At 40.2% G+C, this 15095-nt stretch overlaps 1 protein-coding gene across 3 annotated transcripts in view; it reads left to right on the top strand.

Moving 5' to 3' along the window:
- The window catches only part of ddr2a (discoidin domain receptor tyrosine kinase 2a), a 166526-nt gene extending 165159 nt beyond the window's left edge, over positions 1–1367 (top strand). For all 3 annotated transcript variants that reach the window (XM_060830162.1, XM_060830160.1, XM_060830161.1), the window contains exon 17: positions 384–1367. In XM_060830162.1, the coding sequence (XP_060686145.1) occupies positions 384–533 (150 nt within the window). In that variant the 3' untranslated portion in view covers positions 534–1367. The remainder of the gene's footprint in view (positions 1–383) is intronic.
- Positions 1368–15095: the final 13728 nt, after the last annotated feature.

Genomic DNA, 15095 nt, shown 5'->3' with positions numbered 1-15095 from the left:
ACAGGCACCTAAATCATTGGCTCATTTGCCTTAAGGTGAATGTAAAAGATCCCATCACAATACTTTGTAGAAGTCCAACAGAGTTCTCCCTAACACCTTGGTCAATATTTATCCCTGCATCAATAAGATTATCTGATCATTATCACAGTGCTACATCTGAGAGCTTGCTCAACACAAATTGGTTCCACCTTATTCCTGAAACACTCACTAATTTCAAAGAATACTACATTGGATGTAACACATCTTGTGACATTCACAGCTATGAAAGGCATAATGGAAATGCAAGTTTGTGGATCTTTTGTGACATTACCTTTTCTTTTGTAACTAATCAATGCCATTGGATTTGTTATATTGGTTATCTGTCTCTGTTTTGTTGTATGTAGGTTTTTCTCTCTCAGCCAGCAATCTGTCCAGATGGTGTGTATAAACTGATGCTCAGCTGTTGGCGACGTGAACCCAAAACCCGTCCCACATTCCAGGATATTCATCGCATTTTGCAGGAATCTGCCATTGCATCTGGGTTGGAGGAATGAGCACAGGGTGAGGGGATGTCAGAACAGTCGTGACTTTAAATACACCTTTTCATGTCTGATTACTATTACGCATTTTGGCGTGTTTAAACTGTGGAGGGTGTGGAATGAAAGCCACAGCTTCCGGTGCTGCCTGGTGAAAGCATGTTTGAAAGAGGAAGAAATGAGGAGAATAAATGCGAGGGGAAAAGTCTTATCTTCACCATAAAAAGTGGAAATTAGAACTTAATGATACGGCGCTGGACAAACATCCTTATATTCTTGTTCATTTGGACTTCCCATAATTGGGTGAACAAGATAGCGAAAGCAGAGCCATATCAGAGTTGAAGGTTTCTTGGTAAGGTGCAAGGACATGTAGAAAATGAAAGAATAAAAGCAATACCTGTACAGTATTATATATGCAGTAGAAGTTACTTCCTATGGACATCTTTATTCTAAATCTTCTATTCCCATTTTTTAGTTAATACTTCAGAAGAATTTGTAAATGCTGTTCAGAATAAGAGGGACCAAAATGTTTGGTAAAATATTCGGTCGATGAATTTTTAGTATATGGTTCACAGCAAAGAATATCATGTAGAAACATGGAAAAACTATTTTTAGATTTGTTTTAAAAAGAAGCACTTTTGCTACTAATGTCTAGAAAAAGGCACAATTGTGAGTCCTTTCAAAGTGCAATTTATATCCAAGAATAAGATTGCTTTGGCTTAATGACAGATATTACAGCATCAAATTAAGTCTACTAATGCATGTTGTTCTTTGAGTTATGACCAAGCAATAAAGGTGCTGGTTTAATTTAGATATCAAAATGTCTATTGGCAGACTTGTGTCATTACTTTATTATTTGATTTTGGATATCTGTATATTGTCTAGATGTTTTCATTTTGAGTGCAGTTATCCAACTGTATTTAGATATTTATGCAAATTTTATTAAATATACCTGCAAATAACAATCTTCTCAGTACCATATGTAAGGCTTTTCTTAGTCCTAACTAAGAAAAGGAATATGTCCCAGATTTTAGAGTTCTGACCCAAGAATTCAAGAATGAAATCACACTCAAAAGATTTAGTTAACCAAACAAGATTATTATTCTTTTTCAAAATATAAAGCGTTCAGTACATTAGTCAACAAACAAAAGGGTGCATTGAAATATCAAGTTTGTTTCTACAAATCATTCATAACTTGCCCATTCACCATTGGTTATAGAACATAGAACAGTACAGCACAGAACACGATGTGCCGACCACTGATCCTCATGAATGCACCTTCAAATTTCTGTGACCATATGCATGTCCAGCAGTCTCTTAAATGTCCCCAATGACCTTGCTTCCACAACTGCTGCTGGCAACACATTCCGTGCTCTCACAACTCTCTGTGTAAAGAGAGTTATATTCGACAGTGATTGACCAAATCGCCTCTCTATGTTGACTGCAATCCAGAGTGATTTATATAGTTGAAGTTCCATAAGCACATGATTTGCTGTTGGTCAATCTTTAACTTCTGATATTTTTTAGCTAAAGGTTGATAAGATTAGATTAGATTAGATTATTTACAGCGTGGAAACAGGCCCTTCGGCCCAACAAGTCCACACCGACCCGCCGAAGCGTAACCCACCCATATCCCTACATTTACCCCTTTACCTAACACTACGGGCAATTTAGCATGGCCAATTCACCTGACCCGCACATCTTTGGAGTGTGGGAGGAAACCGGAGCACCCGGAGGAAACCCACGCAGACACGGGGAGAACGTGCAAACTCCACACAGTCAGTCGCCTGAGTCGGGAACTGAACCCGGGTCTCAGGCGCTGTGAGGCAGCAGTGCTAACCACTGTGCCACCGTGCCGCCCACGACCACTTGATAAGCTTGACCACTTTTCAGATATGAAGCCTGACTGCTTTGTTTTTTCGCTAGTAATTAGTTATGCTTATCAAGTTCCTGAACACTGACAAAAGTTCAGTGTTAACAACCTTCAAGGAGTACTTCTAGCCTCTTTCCTTTTTTGTTGTCTTCTGATAACAAAGTGTGACTCCCCAGTGAAATATATACTTCAACATTGTACAGTCCAACAAGTTTAGGCAAAACAAATTGGATTGCCGTGCAAGTCTCAACCATAAGCTATGGCTCTTTCTACAAATTCCATATCCTACACTTGCTTCAGCAGAACGATGTCATATTCACATAGTTCCATACATACATAAGTACTCAGATGCATTTTTGTTGCAGGTGGACACGTGCTTGCACATGTAAGTATACAATTGAACATACACATGCAAAATACATTTTAATGCAGATGAAAAAGATGGGTTCACACAACTTACTGGAGATTTTTTTCTGTCATCTGATGCCTGGTGAGGAGCAGAAGCCTACAAGGGTGAAAATGGATAGGCGTCTAAGGCTTGAAGACTAAGGAGTGGGTAGTTAGATGCTGGTGGCTCTGAGAAGTGAAACATACCGGCAAAACATTTTCATTTTTTTTAATTGGGCCAGTAGAAAAATGCATTTTTATTTTCTAAATTCATCAAACATTCTAAAATAATCCATTATTTATATCAAGGACACCAAATTAATCAGCATGCAAACCTTTATACAACCATGGCAATGTTTGCATGAGAGTGTGCTTCTCCCTCAAGCAAGGCTTCCATATTTTAATTCAATCTCCTTTTGAAAGATCTCAGGGATTATCAAGGTCACAGTCTAATATACATCGCTGAAAGAAGAAATGTTTGATAAACACCACCATGAATGAAATGAGAGGATGTTAGCAAGAGACGACAATGTGGAATTCTTTCCAAATTGTAATATATACAATTTTTCCACATCTGGTTTTCCTAGAAACTATTCAGCAATGCTTTTTATTTAAGCAAAATTCCAACTAGGCCAGCATATCCATTGCAGAGTTTGATTCTGTGAATAACATCTCTGTTTGCTCAGATGCATAAACGTTTGGCCTGCAAGCTAGAAATTCCTGACAAATGTAAAATTTCACCCATCAGAGACAAATGGATGACTTATTTCCAAATTAAAACCTAGCAAAAAAAAATTGCTGTTGAGCTATCCATAACACAAAGAGAGCTGGGTAGACCTCTTGGCTGTCGAGTCTACGCCAGCATTCAATAAGATTATGGTTGATCCTCTATTTCAATTACACCTTGCCTCACTAGCTGTGCATCCTTTGATTCCTTAAGTGTACATAAGTCAGTTGATCTCTGTTTTGAATATACTTACTTTGCAATAACATTCCTCTGGGGTAGAGACATCCAAACATTCTCAACCGCTGAAGTGACAAGCTGTTTGCTCATTTCACTCTTAAATGAGTCAATCATTTATCCTGACACTGGTGTAGTATTTTAAATTCCCCAGCCCAGAGAAACATCCAGTCTCTACCTTGTCAAATCCCATAAGAATTTTGTGTTTCAATTAGATGACCACTCATTCTTCTAAACTATCAGGAATATAAGTTAAAAGTCCATTTTTAACAATATTTTGTATGAAGTGTTCTACCAATTTCAAGTTCATGATTTTCAAAGGTTCTATGAAGTATAATTGATGTTGATGTGGTCAGTATCAGATAAAGTTACCTGTCCTCATTTCATGGATTGTATTATTTATTAATTCTGTATCAATTCTGCTCACAAATGATTTTGTTACACAGTTCAGTGGTCTCAGTTACCTGAAATAAGATACTTTGGAGTAAATGTAGAGTTGAAAAGTGTGGTGCTGGAAAAACACAGCAGGCCAGGCAGCATCTGAGGAGCAGGAGAATCGACATTTTGGGCATAAGCCCTTCTTCAGGAATGAGGCTGGTGTGCCAAGCAGGCTGAGATAAAAAGTAGGGGGGAGGGAATTTGGGGGAGGGGTACTGGGAATACAATAGGTGGAAGGAGCTGAGGGTGAAGGTGATAGACCGGAGAGGGGGTGGGGGCGGAGAGGTCGGGAAGAAGATTGCCGGTCAAGAGGGCAGTGTTGAATCTGGGGGTTGGGATTGAGATAAGGTGGGGGAAGGGGAAATGAGGAAGCTGGAGAAATCTACATTCATCCCGTGTGGTTGGAGGGTTCCTAGGTGGAAGATGAGGCGCTCTTCCTCCAGGCGGGGTGTGGCTAGGGTCTGGCGATGGAGGAGGCCAAGGACCTGCAATGTCCTTGGTGGAGTGGGAGGGGGAGTTCCCAATGGATCCTTCCATATCCATCGCAAATTCACCTGCACCTCCACACACGTCATTTACTGTATGTGCTGCACCCAGATGCTGCCTGGCCTGCTGTGTTTTTCCAGCACCACACTTTTCAACTCTGGTCTCCAGCACCTGCAGTCCTCACTTTCTCCTTTGGAGTAAATGTAGCAAATTGCAGCACACAACACCAGAATCTTGCTTGATACGCTTGGCTGATCTGTCCATTCAATCCTCTGACTAAGGCTCTATATCTTGCCTGTCAAACTTTGCTGCTCTTAGGTTTGTGAATGGAGTTCTCAGATGCATTTGTTAGGCCACACAAGCAATTAATACACTAGATCCATGGTGTTGCAGGGCATTTTCAAGCAAGCAGACTTTAACTTATGCAGTGCCTCTCAGATCAGTGCTGGCACCTCAGCTAATTATAATCTATACTGATGACTTATAGAGACAGAAAATAATGTATTAAATCGTGACAATGCAAATTTAGGTGAGAATTTGGCAGTGAGGAGTACAAAAAGCACTGCATTCAGATATAGATAGGTTAAGAGAGTGGTCAGCAAAATGGTAACAGAGAATTATGAAGGGGCAGATGATATTCTTCATGTTGGTAATACAAAAAGGTTAATGTTCATTGGGATTTCAATGTATTTGTGTGAAGGGACACATATATTAGCATGCAGATTAGAACAAGCTTTGAGAAAGATAAAATGGCATGTTAGTCTTTCTTGTAAGGGGAGAGAAGTGCGGAAGTAAAGTGGTTTTGTTGCAATTGTACAAGGTTTTATGCCTGTACCTAGAATATAATGAGCAGTATTGTCTCAATTTAATGAATGCACCAAAGGGTTACAAGATTGAGAGGTTCTCCTATGATGAGAGGCTGAGTAAATTAAGACTATATTCTCCAGAGTTTGGAAGAATCAGAGTTGATCTCATTGAAATATACAAGATTCTGAATGGGGTTAATAGAGTGACCACTAAGAAGTTGTTTCACCTGGCTGGGAAATCTAAAATGTGTGGACTGAATTTCAGGATAAGGGGCAGATCATTTAAGTCAGAGATGAGAAATATTTCTTCACACAAAGGGTGATAAACCATTGAAACTTTCTACTGTGGCAAGTGAGGGGAGACTGTTGATGTATCATCACTGAATATAATTAAAACATAAATACAATTTTTTTTGTCTCTTTATGGAATTGGAGTTATGGGATCAGACAGGAAAATGGGGTTGAAGCAAAAGATAAGCAAAGACTATTAAATAACAGAAAGGTTTTGACAGGCTGTCTACTGCTCCTTTTTCTTAAATTCCTTTGTTGTCTCACAGTAATCGGGCTCAACTTTAATCGAGCCTGCAGCTGCCACAGAATGTTATCTCCCTTAATGTAAACAGAATATCTTTCTTTGAATTCTGTGCAATAGCCAACAGAAAGCCCTTTTCCTGCAGACTTTTGTTTCAGCCTGCCTCTTCTGGGTCTATGAAGTTTGTGCTGTATCCCTAAAAGAAACGCTCTCTTTTATTTTTCTTCAAAAAAAAATTCCAGTGCAATTTAGGAACAGATCTTGACTTTGTACTTTAAAGCAAAACAAATGATAGCAAGTCACAGTATGCTTTACATCCCTTCAGATTCTTCATTAAAGGGGGATGTCAATGGAACTACAAATGAGGGAAAATATGAAATGAGCTGCAACTCTCTAACATCCATTTCACAGGAACGGCGAAAGTCAAGAGCTGCTACACTATAAAAAGTGTATTTTCAGTTATCCAGCAAGCTAGCAAATTGCTCAACGTTCAACTCTTGGAAAAAACAGCTTTCATTGAGGATGCTATCCTCCTTTCACTTTGCTGTCCACTCTTAAATTTCAAAATACAGTTTTATTTGGGGAAAAACAGCATTAGAAGTAATTCAATGATTCCAGTTGATAAAAATTTCAAAGTAAATGCAACAGGGAGAGAAGGAAAAAAGTAGATTGAGCCAGATAACAAGAATTGTATTCCTTACTTTTAAATATTATTTTTTAATTTGTCATTTTGAAGAAGTCATATCAGACTCTAAACATTAACTGTTTCTCCCTTCACAGATGCTGCCAGAAATGTTGTGTTTCTCTAGCATTTTATGTTTTATTCCAAATTTCCAACATTCTTTTATTCAAAAAGCAATTGCCTGGCCCAGAAATCCAGGTATGCAGCAAGAAAGAAAATACTTGATTCAAAAAGCAGTTACCTTCCAGGATGAACAATCCTGAGATTAATGCTCATCTAGATGATGTGAAGGGACAATTAACTGGGTGAGTGGGGAAGCATTTACCTGTAAAGGAAATTTAGGAGATTGATGGTCCTCCAGATTAATTAATGGACCAACTACCAGGTTCAGCATGACATCCTCCTTTAAATATATCCAGGAGATTAATGATTCTTCCGTACTGAAATGGTTTACAGAAAATTAGAATCGAGGTCCAGAATCCTCATGCCAAACTTTTCCAAGTTAGAAAGGATTGTATTCTAGAAGACTAGTGCAAACTCCAGACTGCCTATATCTCTGAAAACAGAGGTTAATGGTCAAAGCAAAGGTAATTATATACACATAAATGTGTGATTATTCACCACAGGGAAAAAGGCCTGTGGGGGAGATATTTAAATAGTTAATGATAAAGCTGGATTTACTTCAACCTGGTGGACACAGACATGACATACCTGATTCTTGCTTGTTGTAATTATGTCTAACTAGTTAATGTTAATTATCCCCATTATTACCATTCAATAAACCGAAACATCTTTTGTAAGACAAGCATTTTTTTTTGGACCCCAAAGTAAAATTTATTCAGACCTATTCTTAGATACAGACTTAGATTCAATTCACTTAGATTGAAAGGCGGAGTTGAGGCAGTGAACAATCCCAATCACAAGGTACCAGTGATGCTGACCAGAAATTATGACAGTAACCATTTCTGTGAAAAACTTTGGAATGATTTAAAATATTAAATGAGTTAGGTAAATGTAAATTGCTGTTGTTGTATTTCTTGTCCTGTGCATTTGAATGTACAAAAGCAATGGGCAAATGGGTAAGTGGTAATAAAGCCTGCTCAGTTCCTTATATGGAAATAATCTTTTGAAACAAGTACTCAGGGTGCAAAAAGGACAAAGACAGAATATACTGTCCATGGAAACAACAACACATTGCAAGTTTCCCTCCAAGTCACATATCATCCTGACTTAGAACTATATCATTGTTCCTTCAGTGTTGTTGGGATAAAATACTTGATCTTCCTTCCTGACAGCAATGCAGGTTTCCCTTCACCCCAAGGACTGCAACAGTTCACGTTGGCAGTTCAACACGACCTACTCAAAGGCAATTAGAGATTGGCAACAAATGCCAACTGAGCAAGTGATGCCCATACCTTATGAAAGAATAGGATAAATAGACAAAGTCTTTTCCCTGGAGTCACGGAGTCCAGAACTAGAGGGCATAGGTTTAGGGTGAGAGGGGAAAGATATAAAAGGAACTTAAGGGGCAACTTTTCACGCAGAGGGTGGTACGTGTATGGAATAAGCTGCCAGAGGATGTAATGGAGGCTGGTACAATTGCAACATTTAGGAGGCATTTGGTTGGGTATATGATTGGGAAGGGTTTGGAGGGATATGGGCCGGGTGCTGGCAGGTGGGACTAGATTGGTTGGGATATCTGGTCGGCATGGACGGGTTGGACCGAAGGGTCTGTTTCCATGCTGTACATTTCTATGACTATAACAAAAAAAAATCAAAAAAAGGTCTCATCAATATATTCCATTTGATTTAGTGATATTCTCAGGAAAGAAGAGTATTGTCAGATCAATACGTTAGAGAAGTCCAGAGGCCATTCTTAACAAGATGTCAGTGAGATGAGAGTGACTGCCCTTGAAATCAAGATTGCATTTGACTGAGTGTAGCATTAAGAAGCCTGAGAAAGATCAGAGTCCATGAGAATCAGGCGAAAAACCTTCTGCTGGTTGGAGTAATACCCAGCACAAAGTAAGATAGTTGTGGTTATTAGAAGTCAGAGTCAAAACATGTGGTGCTGGAAAAGCACAGCCAGCCATGCAGCATCCAAGGCGCAAGAGCCGATGTTTCAAGCATAAGCTCTTCATCAGGACATTCCTGATGAAGAGCTTATGCTGAAATGTCGACTCTCCTGCACCTCAGATGCTGCCTGACTGGTTGTGCTTTTCTAGCAACACATTTTTTGACTCTGATCTCCAGCACCTGCAGTCCTCACTTTCTCCCCATTATTGAAGGTCAGTCATCTCAGATCCAGGGCATCTTTGCAGCTTGGGGTAGTGACCTAAGACTAACTTTTTCTGCTGCTTGATCAATGACTTTTCTGCCACTAAGTTCAAAAGTGAGGATATTCACTGATGATTACACAATGTTCAGTGCCATTCAGGACTCCGAAGATACTGAAGCAGTTCCTTCAAAACTGCAGCAAGACCTGACCAATATCCAGGTTTGGGCTGTCAAGTGACAAATAAACATTTGTGCCACACATGTGCCAGGCAATGACCATCTCCAAACAGGAGAGAGAATCTAACCATCTAACCTTGACTTACAAACACTTACAAATACTCACTATCAACATCTAGTGGGTTACCATTAACAAGAAACTGACTAGCCACATAAATAGTATGATTACAAGAGCAGGTCAGAGGTGAGGAATCTTACACTGAGTAATACATCTTCTGACTCCCCAAACCGTGTCCATATTCTACAAGGCACAAGTTTTAAGTGTGATGGAGTACTCCCCAGTTGCCTGGATGAGTGCAGTTTCAACAAAAGAAAAAAGGAGTGGCTCCGTGGCTAACACTGCTACCTCACAGCATGAAGGACCTGGGTTCAATTCCAGCCTCAGGTGACTGCATGGAGTTTGCATATTCTCCCCGCGTCTGTGTGGGGTTCTGCTCGGTGCTCCGGTTTCTTCCCACATCCAAACTTGTGCAGGTTAGGTGGATTGGCCTTGCTAAAATTGCCCATAGTGTCCAGGGATATGTAGGTTGCGTGCATGACCCATAGAAATTATAGGGTAGGAGGTGAGTCTGGGTGGGATGTTCTCTAGAGAGTAAGTATAGATTTGTTGGGTCAGATGGCCTGTTTTCACATTTTAGGGATTCTATTCTATTTTAACACTCAAGAAGCTTGACACCATCCAGAACAAAGTAGCCTGCTTGATTGGCACCTCATCCAGTTCCCCCACCACCAATGCTCAGGAGCAGCAATGTGTACCATTTCCAAGATACTCTGCAGAAAATCACCAAGATGCCTTAGAGAGCAACTTCCAAATCCATGATCATCAATATCTTGAAGAACAAGGGTAGCAGATGCTGGGGAATACCATCACCTGCAAGTGCTTCTCCAAGCCACAAACCATCCAAATTTGGATCATATCACCATTCCTTCACTATTGCTTGGTCAAAATCATTGAAATCTCTCTCCAGTGGCATTGTAGGTCTCCTTACACAGAATAAACAGCAGCAGTTCAAAAAGAAAGTTCATCACCACCTTCCCAAGGGCAACTAGGTACAAGCAATACCCACATCAGATGAATGAATAAAATAAAATATCCATTGGCTCTACAGAGTCATTGGACTGATCAGTAAATAACTTTCTGGAATGTTCCAGTAAAATTGGATAAACATAAAAAGTAGAACCAGCAGAGTGCAAATAAGAATGTTCTTTGGAATGTGAATCCTTCCGGGTCAAATCTATAATGATTTCTACAAGTTAGGATAGTAAAATCAGGATTATGCTTAATGGCTGAATTTTATGCTTTTTCCTCATGAACATGAGTCAAGACAACTCAGAGACTCGTGCTGAGACACACTAGCCTTGGCGGAAGGAAGCCCAGAACACCATGACTCAGACATGCTTCTCTGCTTATGCCCGAAATGTCGAATTTCCTGTTCCTTGGATGCTGCCTGACCTGCTGCGCTTTAACCAGCAACACATTTTCAGCCATGCTTCTCTGCTGCACAGCAGATCCTCCAGTGGAAGACACCAGATTAATCTCTCAGTTTGTAGATAGTAGCCCCTCTCAGGAGAACAACAAATCCACTTCTTATTGGATTTGACCTTAGTGACGAAGCAAGACTTCTGTGAACTTATAAGGCCACATCATGCTGAAAGACATCTGGCACAGGCAGCTCCCAGAGAAAATGTCACTAATCTCCCATCCGACAAATGCCATGTTTTTAACACAGCCAGTCACTCACATTAAACTGCATGGATTTAACAATGACTTTATGATCTACACCTAGGTAAAACCCAATGTGATGCAACCATTCTCTGCCTCTTGCGATAGCTCCAAAACCTGAATTTAACACATATAGTACAGCATCTGATTAGCTGCACATTCACTCATGCATCATCACTATGATCATTCAGAATACAGCACAGGCTGAGTCCGTTGGATGCTGCAATTGACTCTCCATGAGGTTGGCCTGTCGTTCAGTGAAGGAACTCATGTTTTCAGATGCATGATTACAGAGCTCATCTTGTCAACTGATCTTCCATTTTCATTACAAGGGTCTGTACTCCTTTAGGATTCCTGACATTTCCTGTTGCTGCTCCTGTGACACTCCCTTTGTCAACAAACACCAAGGCTCATCGCATCTAGCTGGACAGGTATGTCTGGAGCTATCCTCCATCTCTGATGGGGTGTATCCATATTGAATTCTGCCCCCATTTCCTACTCACATGATACTCCCCTGTGTCTACCATTCTAAGGTTGCCTGGGGTCAGTGACATACTATCCAGGCTGGTGAAGGGTACAATTGGCTCTTGCACTAAGAAACTACAGAAACTTATGAAACAGTCCAGTCCATCACGCAAGCCAACCTTTCATCCATTGACTCCATCTACAATTCTCGTTGCCATGGAAAGACAGCCAAGATCATCATAGATTCCTCCCACCCCTCTCCCAACCTCTTCTGTCAGGCAAAAGATACAAAAGCTAAAACATATGCACCAGCAGGTTCAAGAACAGATTCTTTCCTGCTGTTATTATACTGCTGAATGGACCTTTCAAATTTCAAATCTAATGTTGATCTTGCTTTTGTTCACCTCCTGTGCAGCTGTAACTTTGTACGCCTCACTCTGTTCAAATCATTCTATGATCTGTATGCCCTTGTATGTTATGACCTGTTTGTACTGAATGCAAAACAAAACTGTTCACTGTACATAAGTACATGTGACAACAAAAAATCAAACCAAATCAAATCATGCATGATTCCTCATGGAGCAAATCACCCCCTCTTAGGTAACTGCAGTCTTCACATTCAGCTGCTGTTCCTCCAAAATCGGCTCCGATGTCTGAGAGAAACTGTAGTTATCCAACATCATTCATCTCAACCGACCCTTCACTATGAAGAGAGTACAATCGGAAATGGCTTCACAGCATTGGAAATTCCTCTAAAGTCGTATTCAGCCATCAGAGGTTTAAACCATCCTGTAAAAATAGTGAAGATCAGACCATTACCAATCACAAAGAACAATATTCTAGACTGTATTTCCCATTTTTAAAACATACAAAAAAAAACCATGAGATGATAACATGAATTGATTTCACTGTACATGCATTACATCATTACATCCATTATTTTTAATGGTAGTTTAAGCTGCAGTTCTTGGAAGTGGGAATTTTTCTGTGGCACACCCATTCTATCACTTAACTTGAACAATGAGTATATGCGATACCCAACCATCAGCATCAGGCTATGAATTTGCTGTTATGTTTTCTGAACCATGCTAGGCTACCAATATTAAAATCCTCCCCATGAACTACAGTTGAGTATCATGCGTCAGAAAATAAATTAGTTACAATTCCTTAAGTATCAAAATAAGCAATATGGTTTCCACTGTCACTTTAGCTGCCGTATTAAATTGAAGAACGGGGTCATGACTGGCTTGGATTCCATGTTATTCAAGAAGCAGCTTACAAGTGGAAGCTTGTGGCTTCTTGTGACGCAGTGGTAGTGTCCCTTTCAAAAGTTAAAATCCTACCTGTTCCAGGGGTGTATCATGTCATAACAGATTGAGTTAAAATAGGATGCAAGTGAAAATTTAAGGCTGTTGACTTTTGTAAAGAACTGCACCCATAGAATCATTGTGATGCTTGAAGATGCATGAAGTCTGATCACTTTCTGATGCATATCTAATCAGAATTTGCTTTTCTCTGCTACAATATCTCAAAGCATCTTAAAACTATGAATTATTTGAAGTATGGAATAGTATTCGACACAAACATAGAAGTCTTTAACTCTCATCTCTTTTGTTTACGTAAACTATGTAATAGGTGATGGCTTTTTGTGTTTAAAAAATATTTTATTTTCCAGAAAGCATATTTGTTACTCTCTTACGCTTACTGTCCTGTCAATTTAAATAATGGGGGTGCCTGAACTGCTGTGTTTTTCCAGCACCACTCTAATCTAGACTCTGGTTACCAGCATCTGCAGTCATTGTTTTTACCTAGTTGATTTTAACCCTCCTGCGAATCCTCTTGCAAAGATGCCTGCCTTGAAGAAGTTTTCCTCCTCTCTCTACAAGAATCTCAGGGAGTCCCTCTCCCACTGCAACTCCCAGGTCATTTCCTCTGCCCTGAAGCTCTTACTTCAACAGTTTCCTCATTTCCCCTTCCCCCACCTCACCCTAGTTCCAAACTTCCAGCTAGCACTGTCCCCATGACTTGTCCTACCTGCCTATCTTCTTTTCCACCTATCCACTCCACCCTCCCTCCTGACCTATCACCTTCATCCCCTCCCCCACTCACCTATTGTACTCTATGCTACTTTCTCCCCACCCACACCCTCCTCTCACTTATCTCTCCAACCTCCAGCCTCTCTGCCTGTATTCCTGATGAAAGGCTTTTGCCCAAAAACATTGATTTTATTGCTCCTCGGATGCTGCCTGAACTGTTGTGTTTTTCCAGCACCACTCTAATGTAGGTTTCCAGCATCTGCATTTAGCATTAAATAATGCTAAACCCCCAAAAATTAATGTATTCCTTGTGTATGTTTGCTTTAAATTTAATGCAGCAATGATGATTATTGTGGGAGATTCTTCTAATTGATGAATTGGAGGAATTCTGTTGAGTCCAAATTGTCCATTAATCAACACAGATACAAAGATATTAAGTGACTGCATCACCTCATGGAAAAGTGAGTGAAAATGAAAAAAGGGCCCCCAAATGTCAAAAAGAAGCCCTCAAGAAACCTCAAGGACAGCTTTAAAAAAGCTATTTTGAGCCGTGCTGCAGGCAGTAGTTGACACAAACTTCCAATTGGTTCTGCAAACCAGGGATTGATATCCACATTGTACACTTGGTTTAATGAAGGATTGGATTTATACACTTGGAATTGCATAAGCACCTTTCAGTATCTCAGGATGTTCCAAAACTCTTTGCTACCATTGAAATACTTCACCATCCTACAGACCAAAGTACTGGAAATATATCTCTGACTTATAGGACTCCACAATGTTTGATCGAGAGAGTGAATTAATCTCTAAAGGCTCCAAGGGGCAGGGGACTGGCCATGTTTTACTCCCATACAATCTGCAAATTTGCAGCATTTAAATGGTCCACATGCTTTTCCGCACCTCCCTGAACTTCTCAAGTCAGTGGTCCGAATCTCAAGTGGCACATGCCTCTTACTCATGTGGGGCCATTTTCATGGTTCTTGCAGCAAGCTTAGTCTCCTGTATTAAACAGTCTCTTTCACTTGGCAGAGTCTTAGAGTCCCTGATGCTGTTTCACCCTCCATTCCAGCTCCGGGAACATCAGACTTCAACCCATTAGCAAGTCTGCCGGTGCTATTCCTGTAACTGCTTGTGAAGTGGTCCTATAATCAAACTAGAAACATGACAACTTGGTGTCTAATGAGGCTAAAAGCTGTTTCTTCAGTCCAGCTTCAAGGTTGGACCACTCTTTCTGCCAGACAATTAGATGATGGGTGCTATGGACCTGTCCTCATACATTGAATCCCATTCGACTTTAAGAAGTCATAGAAGTTCCAGCCAGTAAATGATGGCCTCTTATCTGTGATCAACACCTACAGGACTCCATATGTCATGAAAGATCTATGCACATTCAACCATTTTGAGTGGGCATCTACAATGACTAAAAACATTGAACCTATGAAAGGACCTACCCTTAATCTGCAATGGTTCCTTGGTATAGGTTCACAGCCTAGCTTAGGTCTTGTGCAAATTTAAGGGCTGATGACCGTGCATAATTTTTTAAAAATTGGATCTGTGATCACTGATAGGGCTGCATCGATATCGAACTCTATTTGAGCCACATGATCATTAAACCAGATGTTCATCTTGATTGGTTTTGATTTGGATGTTGCTAAGCAATTTGACAGTTCAAAATAA

Source organism: Hemiscyllium ocellatum, chromosome 9, assembly GCF_020745735.1.
Source record: "Hemiscyllium ocellatum isolate sHemOce1 chromosome 9, sHemOce1.pat.X.cur, whole genome shotgun sequence".
Lineage (NCBI taxonomy): Eukaryota > Metazoa > Chordata > Chondrichthyes > Orectolobiformes > Hemiscylliidae > Hemiscyllium > Hemiscyllium ocellatum.
The sequence above is the reverse complement of the archived record's forward strand: the minus strand, read 5'-3'. Positions and strand labels throughout refer to the sequence as shown.